Source organism: Bos grunniens, chromosome 5 (genome assembly GCF_055505025.1).
Source record: "Bos grunniens cultivar Pamir isolate PY7600 chromosome 5, Bosgru_T2T1.0, whole genome shotgun sequence".
NCBI classification, from domain to species: domain Eukaryota; kingdom Metazoa; phylum Chordata; class Mammalia; order Artiodactyla; family Bovidae; genus Bos; species Bos grunniens.
Genome location: NC_141169.1, coordinates 79,878,408 through 79,891,494, shown reverse-complemented (window position 1 = coordinate 79,891,494; position 13,087 = coordinate 79,878,408). Strand labels below are relative to the sequence as shown.

General features: G+C 34.7%; 1 protein-coding gene across 3 annotated transcripts in view; it reads right to left on the bottom strand.

Moving 5' to 3' along the window:
• Positions 1 to 13,087, bottom strand: part of IPO8 (importin 8) — a 65,859-nt gene that overhangs the window by 49,839 nt on the left and 2,933 nt on the right. Inside the window, exons 2-5 of one of the 3 annotated variants that reach the window (XM_086401534.1) lie at positions 11,689 to 11,770; positions 6,042 to 6,198; positions 3,379 to 3,537; positions 2,243 to 2,399 (exon numbers count right to left, since the gene is read on the bottom strand). In XM_086401534.1, the coding sequence (XP_086257660.1) occupies positions 2,243 to 2,399; positions 3,379 to 3,537; positions 6,042 to 6,198; positions 11,689 to 11,770 (555 nt within the window). The remainder of the gene's footprint in view (positions 1 to 2,242; positions 2,400 to 3,378; positions 3,538 to 6,041; positions 6,199 to 11,688; positions 11,771 to 13,087) is intronic. The other 2 variants (XM_086401535.1, XM_086401536.1) reach the window with 2 other exon arrangements.

The window sequence follows — 13,087 nt, the reverse complement described above, 5'->3', positions numbered from 1 at the left end:
ACACTTTTTTCAATTAATTTTGTCTACACTGTGGCATGATGTCACAGTCCACTACACTATGTTACAGTGTACAACTCCCCTCCCTACTACACCCTGAGCTATAGGAGATGAGGCTTAGCACCTCTGCATCCATGCATTCCAAAACCTGCTACATGCTAAGGATATAATAAGTAAAGCTTACATTCTAATTGAGGGGGGAGAAACATTTAAATAAGAATTACAATATGGTGTGATAAACAGGACAGATAAAAGCATTACAATGCTGGTAACAGCACCCATGAGGACCATGTAAACGCAGCCTGCTAATAGAAGAGACAACTTCTGTGGAAGAAGTGATACGCAAGCCGAGACATGGAGAAGGAGCACAAATGGACCAGGGCAGAAAGGGGAAGGAGGGTGCTCAGGCCGCACGGTGCCTTAAAGGCTCAGCAGTGACAAGAGGACGTGACCTGCTCATGAAGCTAAAAGAATTTCCATATGGCTGGAGTGTGAAGAACAAAGCTAAAGCTAAATATAGTATAAGATGAGGCGAGAGATGAAAGGTTTTATAGGACATGTGAAGAAATTAACACTTTATTCTAAATACAGTGGGCAGTCAGTTGGTTTTAAGATGGAGCAAAGAGGAGCAGCAGGCTCAGGGTTAGGGGAAAGATAATAATGAGTTCACTTCTGGACAAATGAGTTCTGAAATATGTATAAAATATTCAAGAGCCCTGTACACAATAAATATTTAATAAATGCTTACACAAAATCAATTTCATTATATCATACTTTTTATAACATAAATTTTTCTGCCTTTTCCTTTATAGACAATCACTCTTTACTTACATAAACACTGGAACTATGCCACTTGAAGCCTTCTAAATTTTTGCTTCCAGGATACCTCATTGAAGTATATTACTATATCAGCACATAATAAATTACTGAAATGGTTTAAAATGATGAGGGTTTTTTTCCCCAGATTTTTTAGGTTTTTAGCACATACATGTTAAGAAAAAAAAAATTAGATTTTTGCTCTCTTAGCAAACCAAGTAGAAGTAGAGACTTTAAGAAAACTATTTCATCATCCTCTGTCTTACTTACAGTTCCTGGCTATGCTTCTCCCAGTGGGAAAGGGAAGTCTGGCTCTGAATAAATGGGATATTACTATGTCTAATAGCAAGACATCTCACTGAATAAAAAATGTTTGCCCCAAAGTGATGCTCCTGAGAAAGATTTCTGAACAGAAAAACAAAAACAAAAGCATCATACATCTTCCTAGTTTATTACTTTTAAAAAAAAGAAAAAAAGGTGTATTCTTAGTATTCTTAGTATTCTAGTTTCTTCTCTTTTCTCAGAGGTGCCTCCTTTCCCCTTCCCACTCCCTCAAAAAAGGCAAAGCTGAAAAAAACACAAATATCCTCCCTGGACTGTCTCTATTAAAAGTTTAAAAGGTGAGGCTAAAAATATAAATCCTTATTGAATTGAAATATTCTAGAACAATATAAAAGTACTTCAGTCAGATAGAAGCCAAGAACAAAATCAAACTATCCTGACTCTCTAGCTTGATGAAACTACCCTCTTGCCATGACTAAGTTAACAAGAAAGCATGAAATAAAGCTTTAATCCATTCATCACTCAAATAGTTTAAACTAACAGCAATTATTCTTTCTCCACCCAGATCTAACTATCTTACCCAAGCCTTTCAAGGATTAAATTTTAAATATTTTTATATTTAAAACATTCCATATTAATGTTCATTATAGCTTTCAATTAAGAAAAAGAAAATTTTTAAATGAAGGTAAACGAGTCACTCAGTCTCATTTGTTAGCTTTAAATTGGGTCAAATGCAAACAAACTACCATCAATATGATTTCTCAATAAAAAAAGAACTCTCTTCTTTTCCTTTCTCTTCTCCTATAATGATAACTAATCTACAGGCAGAATGCTATGGACAGATTAGTCAAATCATCAGGTTTTAGGACAGTTAACTGCCTTGTTTCTTCCATACTCAGACTTCAGACACTGGGGTGAAAGACATATGGCCACTGAATCTCAGCTCTGCCACTCAGATAACCTTAGACAATTAAGTTGACCTCTCTAAGTCTGTTCTCTCATAAGGATTTATTTTTTAAGAAATACATGTGAGAATATATAATATGTAATTTTCAACAATAAACAATAACTGGCACTTACTGAGCACTTTCGATGTGCCAGGCAGAAATACATGGCATCAAATTTGTCTTCTGCTATAGAAACTTACCTGCACAAGTGCATAAAAGATTTTCAGAATCTGTTTCTGTATTAATACAGAATAATGTGAGGAATCAGGAAGAAGCTGCATGATTTGTTGCTGAATACGAGGCAGAAATATTTGCATTGCTGCTATAAGAGGTTCTCTTTCCTCTGCTTTCTTATATCTACATGAGCAAAGACAAAATAAGAGAACAATAATTTCTCCCCCCACAAAAGAGCTATAAACAATGAATGAAAAACAGTATTTCTAAACTATATAAAACTAAAATGGTAACTTTCCAAACACTGTATTACATTTCACTTTGGATTGTTAGAATAAACCTGAGAGAAACTTTAAAAGAGCACATCCCTGTTTCGGGCAGAATACCTAAAATCTTTCAAGAGTTGGACTAATTCAAAATAATCAAAAACAGCTTTGCAACTTTCCTAAATCAATTTTTCTAATGCTTAGATTAATTTTCATCATACCACAATTCTTGCCACAAAATACAGGCTGATATGCCAGCTTAAATAGATATTCCTATTATACAACAAATAATGTGGTGGAAAACACAGTTGTCTATACCGTATATTGAGAAGTTAAAATGGTTTACAAATTTATGTGCTCTTAGATCACTTTAATAGGTGTAAGTCTAAAATATCCTCTAAAAATCATTTTAAAAGGAGGACTACAGAACTTTGTATGCAGGAGCAGCAATTCGAAACTAGAAAGCAATGCTATTAAACGTGACACTAGTCCCACACTTTCCAAGCAATTCTTATAGAAACGACACTCATTAGCAAAGAAACTTGAACATTTTCTACCTTGCATCCAAAAAGGTAAATGTTTGGTTTACTTAATAATGTGCTCACTTGAAGACAAATGTTAAGGTACCTCTCCATCAAAATTTCCAAGGAAAGCTGTTAAATAAATGGTCCTCTGAAACTAACAAATTAGTTTGAGAAGCACTGCCTGAAAGATTAACACATTAGCAGATTAAAGATTCTTTGAAAAACTGTAGTAAATTACCACATTTGTGTTTAATCCAACATTTCCCAAACTAACCTGATTCTGCACAACACCCACAGCAGGCCCCTCTATGCAATGTAATTCTTTCTAAGTAACACAAGGCTGGTATCTTCAGCCAATAGAAATCAACTTACTCATATGTCTTCACCAGTTGATATAGACATAACAAACTGCCAAGCCAGCTTCCACTGCTCTGTGATTGCAAGTAATAGTCTATCTTGTCGACTACCGCTGGCCAGTGACCAGGGAAATCGTATTTAATGATGGCACGGAGACACATTGTTAACTGGACTCTATAAGGTGGGGGAAAAAAGTCCACAATCTAAGTAGTTATAAATATCAGGCTTCAAAGACCTCTAGTACTGTACACAAAAGCACTTTGATTCCTATTTATCTACATTATATAGTTATTTATCTTGGGTGATAAGAAAAAGAGTGGTCCTATTAAAAAAACACCTCCTCAGTAACTCAAACTTACTGAAAATAAACAGAATGAGTGATTGCCTAAAATGTATCAGATCTTTCAAATGGTCTTATCCTAAAGATAAGCTTTGTAAAAAAAAAAAATTAATAAATTCATAAAAAATTCTACAAAAAAAAAGACAATGAATCAACCCCAGCTCTTATAAAATTTCCCACCTTGTCATATTTTGTATTTTGGTTATCATATCCTACAGGGAAACAAAACAAAAAAGTATTTTATTATTTCAACTAGACAAACTTAACCTAAAAATGGTCACAGTAAGTAAAACGGAAGCCTAGTAACAGTGGGAAGCATCTCCGTGAGCCAAAGTCTGGAATCAGTCATCAGCAATTCTAGCCATGCAGTATTTTGCACCTATCAAAGCTTCCTTAGATCCTAAATTTTATACAAAGTACCAAGTACTAGCTGGAAATTCCTGAAGGGGAATGTTAAGAGCTATTTCCAAAGAAACAGAAAAAAGAAACAGGCAAGACATTAAACAGAAAAAAAAAAAAAAAGAAGTATCTTCAATAAAACCACGAAGTTAAGTGATAAAAGATGTGATCTCATAACACTTAGGTAAGTAATCATTTCCTCAACTGGATCCCAGTCACAACTGAAAAGAAAGTGAGGGAAAAAAACTGTCTCTCCTACAGACTCTCAGTGTGTCCTTACATGGTCACTTGCAAATGGTCAGAAAGTGAATCAAGCTAAATTAGGATTCCACCATGCCAAGAAAAAGATACATACTCAGTTCAACAGCAAATAACTTGAATTCACTGAAATGAAACAAACAAAATAATGCCTTTTCCTTGTGTCTCCAAATCTATCTGCAAAAGATCCTTTGCAGTACTTTTAAATAAACTTTGAGAATATTTATTTAAGAGTGGTTACAGTTAAGCCTTCAGGACATAAAAGAAACAAAGCCACAAAGAACTGTCTCATAATAAAGATAAAGATAACCTCCTATACAACCAGCAGCTGTTCCTAAACAACCAATAGATCATATCTGTATTCAATAAAACTGAAACTTTTCATTTTTTTAATTTCATCTTCAGGTTGACCCTCTTAATCCTTTCTCATTCCAAGCCAAGCAAAGGATGTCTATGAACAGCCATCCTTTCATATATTACTGTGTAGAAGCATTGCTTGCAAGATTCAGAGAGATTTAAAATGTAAAGATTTTGCCAAGAAATGGACACATGATGGTACCACAGGGAAGCCAGTGCCAGACGGGCATGTGGGCAACCAACAAGAATAAAGACTATTTTCTTTCACCAGAATACCTCCTTTCTTCTCTTAATGAAACAACTGCACAAAGAGGAGTTCAATGCTTGTCACACTCAGGGATAAAGTTATATCTACTCTCTTGAAGTTCATTTCATTTCCCTACCTCAGATTCATCTATTTCCCTCCTGCCTTTTCTAAAGAAACCTAATCACTCTCTCATGTTGAAAAGAATTTGTTTTTCCTATTTTAAGACTGCATAATTTTTTTGACTCTATAGTTGTGCTATCCAATAAGGGCAGCCATCAGTTATATAATTAAATTAGAAATTCAGTTCCTCAGGTACACTAGCCATATTTCAAGTACTCCACTGGCTTCTATGCCACATGACTAAGGATCAGACAGTATGGATACAGAAGATTTCCATCACCGTAGAAAGTCAGCTGGACTCTACAGCAGCTAATCTAAATTTAAAAAACCAGAGATGCTTCTAGTTTATACTTTCTCCATCCTATCTTCTTCAAAGGAACAGATGCTCAGCTCACAAAAATGAATAAAAAGATAGGTAGAGTATTACAAAAGTGCTAAGTTAAAACCCCCAGAAGTCAATTTCCTTGTATCAGGGAAAAGAAAAGCAAATAGTGAAAAGTCAAAGGCTCTAACTGAGAACATAGGTTATTTACATACAGGGATCTACACAACAATTTTAGTTACATGTTTGCTTTAACTCTTTTTGTGGCTACTTATAGCAACTAAATCCTTTCCAAAATATTTTGAGGCAGGGACTTTCTGGTGGTCTAGTGGTTAAGATTCCTCCTTTCCCACTGCAGGGGGCATGGGTTTGATCCCTGGTTGGGGAACTAAGATCCCACATGCCACATGATGCAGCCAAAAAAAAAAAAAAAACCTCTCTCTCTCTCTCTCTATATATATAAGCAAAGAATTACAAATGCAAAAACAAATAATTAAAACTGTATTCTTAGAGTGACCATCTTTATTACTTTGTATCTCTTCTAAAAAACAAACTTGAGGCTGGTGATTATACTAATCTCCCCCATCCACATAGTCTGTGCTTCCCACAAAGCACACAGATTTAGTATAATGTACCTCACTAAATCTGGAGACCGAATTATTCCTTCCACAATATTATCACGTATTTGCTGGCGATCGTTTTCATGAATGTTGAATGGGAATATTGCTTCTCCTGGCGGAGGTTCTCGATCCGGCCAGTACTGTGTCACCATGTTCTTCAAGTAAATGGCAGCTAAATTAGAGGGGGAAAAAAAGCTAATGTAGCAGTATTGAAAAGATGGCTTTCATTTAGCCTTGTAGAGCATGAAAAGCTAAACCCTTTAATGCTAAATATGACACCCAGCAAAAATGGAAAATCTTATAAATAGCCAAATGGAGAAGGGAAAATGAATATGAATTTAAAGTTTCTCTTTAGCTAGTAAAGTAAATCTAAGCAGAAAACATCTCATTAAATAAAGCTCCAGAGTTTACATGACAGAAAAATGACCTAGGAACTCAAGTATGTACCTATATACTAAATACAAAATGGTCTAAATGCAACTCTACTAAAAAATTTTCAGATCATGAGAGTCATACTGTTCATAATGCCCAATACTGAACTGACAACAGGTGAAATTCTACAGCCCTTCACATAGATTGCTTTTTCTGTCTTTCTTTCACTGGGTATTATTATCCCACACTACCATTTTGAAATTTGTATGCTTTTTATAGTATTGGTAATTATTATCTAACCCTTCAGAAATATTTGCCACTTGCAAATATAACAATAGAGAAAAGAACATTAGCTTTCAAATATTTTTGGAAAATCTCGGGAAATCTCTTATCTGTTTATTTCTATCAAAGTACAATCATCAATGATTTGGTTCCTTTTTTTAATTACCTTCAACATTTAACAGGGAGAAGGCAATAGCAACCCACTCCAGTACTCTTGCCTGGAAAATCCCATGGACGGAGGAGCCTGGCAGGCTGCCGTCCATGAGGTCGCTAAGAGTCGGACACGACTGAGCGACTTCACTTTCACTTTTCACTTTCACGCATTAGAGAAGGAAATGGCAACCCACTCCAGTGTCCTTGCCTGGAGAATCCCAGGAACAGGGGAGCCTGGTGGGCTGCCATCTATGGAGTTGCACAGAGTCGGACACGACTGAAGTGACTTAGCAGCAGCAGCAGTGACATTTAACAAAAGACTTCTGAAAGAAGCTAATATACTGCTACAGAGTTCTGACAGGGAATGCAAAGTTTTCTCACCAACCCAGCTGAGCACTGGGAATATATATGTTTTTATAATGTCATATTCTTATCTATACATAAAATATAAAAATAAAGAGAGATGACCTGCAAAGCATTATAACTGTCTTCCCTTAAGTTTCTCCTCTCCCTTCTTCCCCACTCCTCCCTTCATCTCAATTCTAACATAAGCTAAACTGGCTCATAAAAGCATTATACCACAAAGACTAAACCAAAACATGCTCTACATTGGCTGTAATACAACAGAAATCCAGTGAAATTATGAACCTGATATCCTATAAGCTCCTCTTTCATTAGTTTTGATTCAACAAAGGTCTGAAAAAGACAATTTCACCTAAGACTTTCATTTTTTAGAATAAAAACAAAAATTATTTGAGACAGTGAAAGAGAGAGGGAAAGGGAAAAAGCGGGGGGAGGGGCGGGTGGTGGGGTGGGAAGGGAGAGAAAAGGGAAGGGAGAGAGGCAGGAGAGAGAGAGAGAGAGAAATGTGTCTATGTGTGAGAGTTTGGGTTTTTATCTTTTTTTAAGTCAGACCACATAGGCTCTGGACTAAGTACCATCATTTACCCCAGTATACTTATTTTATTATGTAACCGTCATCGGCAATAAAAATACACAAACTGTTGGAAAAAATGAATAAATGATCTAAGAATATGGTCCAACCTGTCAGCAGTTCAGACTGATTTCATGAGATTAATCTTTGCAAAAAGAAAAATCACAATGCCATTTTAATCCCTACAGAACTAGTCTTGAAAATAAAAAGCCACTTTCAGACAGCAAAGATACAAACATGGTAAAATCATGGACCTATTCATAGTTTATTCATTAAATGCGATTAATTTTATAACTAAAAATATTTTTATTCTGGGACACCATAAGAGACGGACTATATAAAAGACACTGACAAACTGTATAGATTGCAAGAAACATGCAATTAGTTAAAATAAAACTGAACTTAATGTAATAATTTGAAAATAGAATATTAATTATGTTTCTAATCATGGATTACTAAAGATAATGAAGGGAAAATACCACAAATAACTGAAACTATCAATAATCTAAAAATATCCCTTTAATCATTTAATTCAAATGTCTATCTAACCATATGCCAGAGCTAAGTAAATACAAATATCTTAATTCATTCATAAGAAATTAAGTATTAAAATTTGTTTTTCTGCAAAATCTACTTATAACTTCAGCATCTTAAGTTTGAAATTAACTTTAAAACATACACGCATTTCTCCCCTTTTGAAACACAATGAATCATCACGTACGCTCTATGTTCTGGACCCAGAGCCACCACCACCACACAGATCAACTGGGTTCTATAACATCAAAGTGGAAAGGATGCAATTAAACTTAGTGAAGTGGAATGCTATGCTTTTTGAGTTGATATTTCTGAGTTTTTCTACAATTTTTCATAGTAATTTGGTAGCCCTTCTCCCCTTCTCACTCTTGTTATTAATCTGTTAAAGGCTAAGAAATAAGGTAATGAAGTTTGTAAATTATATCTAAAACAAGATTAAATAGATTCTGAGTAAGAGTTTCCTACAAATAAGACCCATGAGTTTTAACAAAAGAGCATCTTGGAGTGCTTCTGGACTAATCAAGCAACTTCCTGTTAATTTCTAGGTTCTGTAATCTGAAACACTGAAGTTACCACCTTGATAACGCTACTAAGCTTACCAATCAAAAGCAAAACAGTGGAGCAAACATCCAAATTTATCTTGTTTAGCTTGCCAATATCAAAATATTACATTTATTTCCTATTTCTTACCAGTAAAGTAATAAAGGACACTCACTAACAAGCTTTACTGATAATGCCAAGAATATTAATTGCCCATAAGCAAAAAATACCAAGAACTGAATATTTCACAGAACCATGTCTTTCCACTTAATATTATAGCATAACTTTTATGAACAGGCTGATTTTTTAAAATCAAAGATCACAACATTCTGTTTTAAATGTCATGCTAAAATGATAAATTGTCTGAGGGTCACCATGATTCTTGGGGTACCTTTGTATTCTAATAATAGGTTAAACAGAAGAGAAAATTTATAAATGGCACTTAAATTTAGGATAGTTATAATGTAGACTTCTACACAGTATATACACAGACTGTATAATAAAATGGATGCTGTAAAGTAAAAAGTTGTCCTAATGAATTAGGACATGATCAACAACCAAGAGAAACTCTGTCCTGTGGCTAACAGATTTAAAATCTACATAAATTATAAATAAAAATTGCTTTTAAATGCTAATTACATTTTATATTAAAACTTAATTACCTACGTCATTAATATTCAAAGTTGTATAGAACTGGTGAGGATATGGGAAACCCAGCATTCTAATGCACTGTAGATAGAAAAAGTAAGCAAATGCAACTTGGTGACAAGATTCAAAACTGTAAATGTTAATGCTGTTAATATCATTAACTTAGCATTTCCGTTTGTTTCATCCTGTGAAAATATCTCCACTAGTATCCAGAGATATGTGTTCAAAGATGTTCATTTTAGCGTTGCCTCTAACAAAAACAATAAAAAGGGGCAATAAGGGACACGCCCACCAGTATCGGATTGCTTAAATACACTATGGTAGTTCTAATCCAAAGAAATACAGGAGAGGATGGGACAAACTGAGAGTAGCACTGAAATATACACATTACCATGTATAAAGCAGATAGCTAGTGGGAAGTTGCTGTAACACAGGAAGCGCAGCCCAGTGCTCTGTAGAAGGGTGTACCGTAGAAGGGTGGGGTGGGGAAGGGGTGGGAGGGAGGTTCAAGAGAATATATGTATACTTACAGTTGACTCATGTTATTGTACAGCAGAAACCAACTCAACATTGTAAAGCAATTATCCTCCAAACAAAAATAAATGTTTTTAAAAAAAGAATATATAGAGGAATGGGAGTATGGAAATCTCAGAAATATACTTTCTCTTTTAAAAAAAAGAAATACTAAATAAGTGTTACAAAGAATGAAGTATACATATGTGCACTGACATGGAATTATCTCCCAAGGGTATATGGTTAAATGAAAAAAAAAAAGGAAATTACAAAATAGCATGTGTAGTGCAAACAGATTTTTATTACTTTTTAAAATCAGCATATCTACAGAAAAAGAAAAAGAATTAGAGAACCATGCACCAAAGTTGATAGTAGCTATCTCTCGGGGAAGGTTCAAGAGCAATCTAATAATATAAATTCTGTTTTTTTGAAATAGTTGTATGTCATACAAATAAGACTTATTAATTTAATAAACTGCTTTAAGATCCTTAAAAATACTATTTCTATTGCAAAGCTTTATAGCAAATTCACAATGGCCCTATAAACACTTAAGTTATTAAAGTAAGTTCCATTTAGCAAAATGTGGTTTCAAAACAGCCCTATTTTATAAAACAAACATTAAACTGAGAATTGTGATTTCAAAAAACTTACACTGAAGTCTCATAAACCTTATTAAAGTAAAAATAATTCCACCATGAATGTTTTTCCATAGTTTTTTCATAAGAAACTTATCTTTTCCATAAGATAATTTAACCACAAAGGGATCATTTAGGAAATCATACATATTTTTCCAAAATTTAATGATTCCCTACTTTATTCTGTTATGTTCAAGTAAAACTAAATACTTTTATCAGCATGTAGAGTATAATTCCATTTCTATAAAAGGGTTCATCTATTTCTATCTGAACACATGCACAGAGTAATGGGCACCTAATGATGAGTCATTTCTGAGTAATGAACGTAGGGTAATTTTTTTACTTTATTCTGTGTATTTTTCTATATTGCCAAATTTATTTATGAGTGTATGTCACTTCAATCATATAAATTAGCTACTGTCATTTGATCCCCTTCACTTGAAATTATTTTCTTTCCAGGACTCTTCATGCTCCATTTTTAACCTTCTGGTTTCTAATGACCAGTTCATTTAAAAAAGGAAGAAGAAGAATAAAAAAAAACATCAAGGAACTACCCTAAGATCCACAGACCCAAAAGCAAAGTTCATGTTTATAACAAAAGTTCTGCTTCCCATCATGCGGTTAGGAACACCTGTGCAAACCTTCCCCCTCCATGATCTGACACATGGAATGGAGCCAAATTCATATACACAAATTCATGGTGTTAATCTATGGGTCTAAAGGCAAAGGCACCAGGAATCATTAAAAATTAGGGAGATAAAGCTACTAAACCTGAATAAGCTAAGAGGAAAAATGCCAAAGTTATAGGGAAAAGGGACTGCATTAATAGCTAGAAGGGGGAAGAGGACAGAAAAAGCTATGGGAGATTTAAGAGCTCCATATGAACCTCTAAATTTCCAGGGAAAAAGAGAGTCAGTTTTCAAGCCATGAGAAATACCTCATGTATGTTTCCTATGTTTTCAAAGAAAGCAGATATTTAGAAATGAAATAAAACTCTAGTTCTAGTTTTACCCATAAGTAATCTTAGAAAGGAATGAAAAAACCAACTCACCTGCCTGGCGCACTGGGAATTCCACATGCTCAGACACTATAATCCGAAGTAGACTGGGGGCAAAATTGATAATCTTGTAAGACTGAAATTACAAAGAAATGTTTTATTAAAAATAGGGCAATACAAGTGAATAACTGTCAGCACCTGTTCCTGAATACATTCCTATCCAAACAAAAGAATAACTTTTAAAGGAAAAGAAACTCTTCAAAGCAAAATAAAGATTAATACAAAAAAATTTCTTAGAATAAATCGATGAATAAAAGAGTAAGAACACTTTTATGTTTTTTTAGATATATATTGTCAAAATGTTCTCCAGAAAGGGTGTAGCAATTTATGCTTCCCACAGTAGATTATATGTGTACCCATCTATCTAATATAGAGATTAGCATTATCATTCCTCCAAACTTTTCATCCTTATTCATACTTTAAATTACACTTATTCTAGCTTGAATTTTTTTTCCTGTCAGTTGGCTATTTGTTTTCTTCCACAAATTCTTTATTCCCCTCACTCTTCTGTAAAAGGAATATTTGTTTTATTCTTAGTAACTTCTAGGAGCTATTTTATGAATTTAAAATTTCAAATTTTTATTTGACTCATACATTGTGCTCAGTCGCTAAGTCATGTCTGACTCTGCAACCCCATTAGACTGCAGCCCGCCAGGCTCCTCTGTCAATGCAGTTTTTCAGGCGAGTGACTTATACAAGTGTTTCTTTCCAGCTTATTTGTGCTTCAATTTTGTTAGTACTTTTGATGAAAAGAAAACATGGGCTACAGAAAATGGAAGATCCAACAGAGAAAATGAACAATGGCTCTGCACAAGCCAGTCCAGATTGCAGCAGTGTATGTACTTCAGGAGACAGGGTTGAGAGCTCTGTCACCAGCTGCCCTCTGCTGCCAGAGCATCTTTTAAACTTAGCAGCACCCAAGCGAGCCTGCACTGATGAAGTGCCTACTGTCTGGGCCATTTCTCCCCACAGACATGTTTTACTCTGACCTACTCCTGAGTTTGGCCATGGTGACTATAGATGCAAAAAAAGAGAGCGAGCGAGCAAGCAGCCTATTCCTTCTAATCATATTCCCTCCAGATGTCTAGTACCTGGACCACATTACAGGCCTGCCACATTCCCAGAGCTTACACTTTGCCATACCTGCTGACATTCCCAGAAAAGACTCATAAATTCTCACTGAGACTAAGCCAGACAACGTCACAAGGAGTCTGTTCCGCTTACCTCCTCCCTAGACCCTGGATCTATGCTGGCATCTCTTTCAGTGCACCACTAGATTCATGCACACCACTCCTATTCCTAAATTTATCACCTTTCCTATTATTTATAATAACATTCATTGAGATAAATGTTTAACCAAAAAAATGGAGAAAATTGGCATCTTAAAAATAGT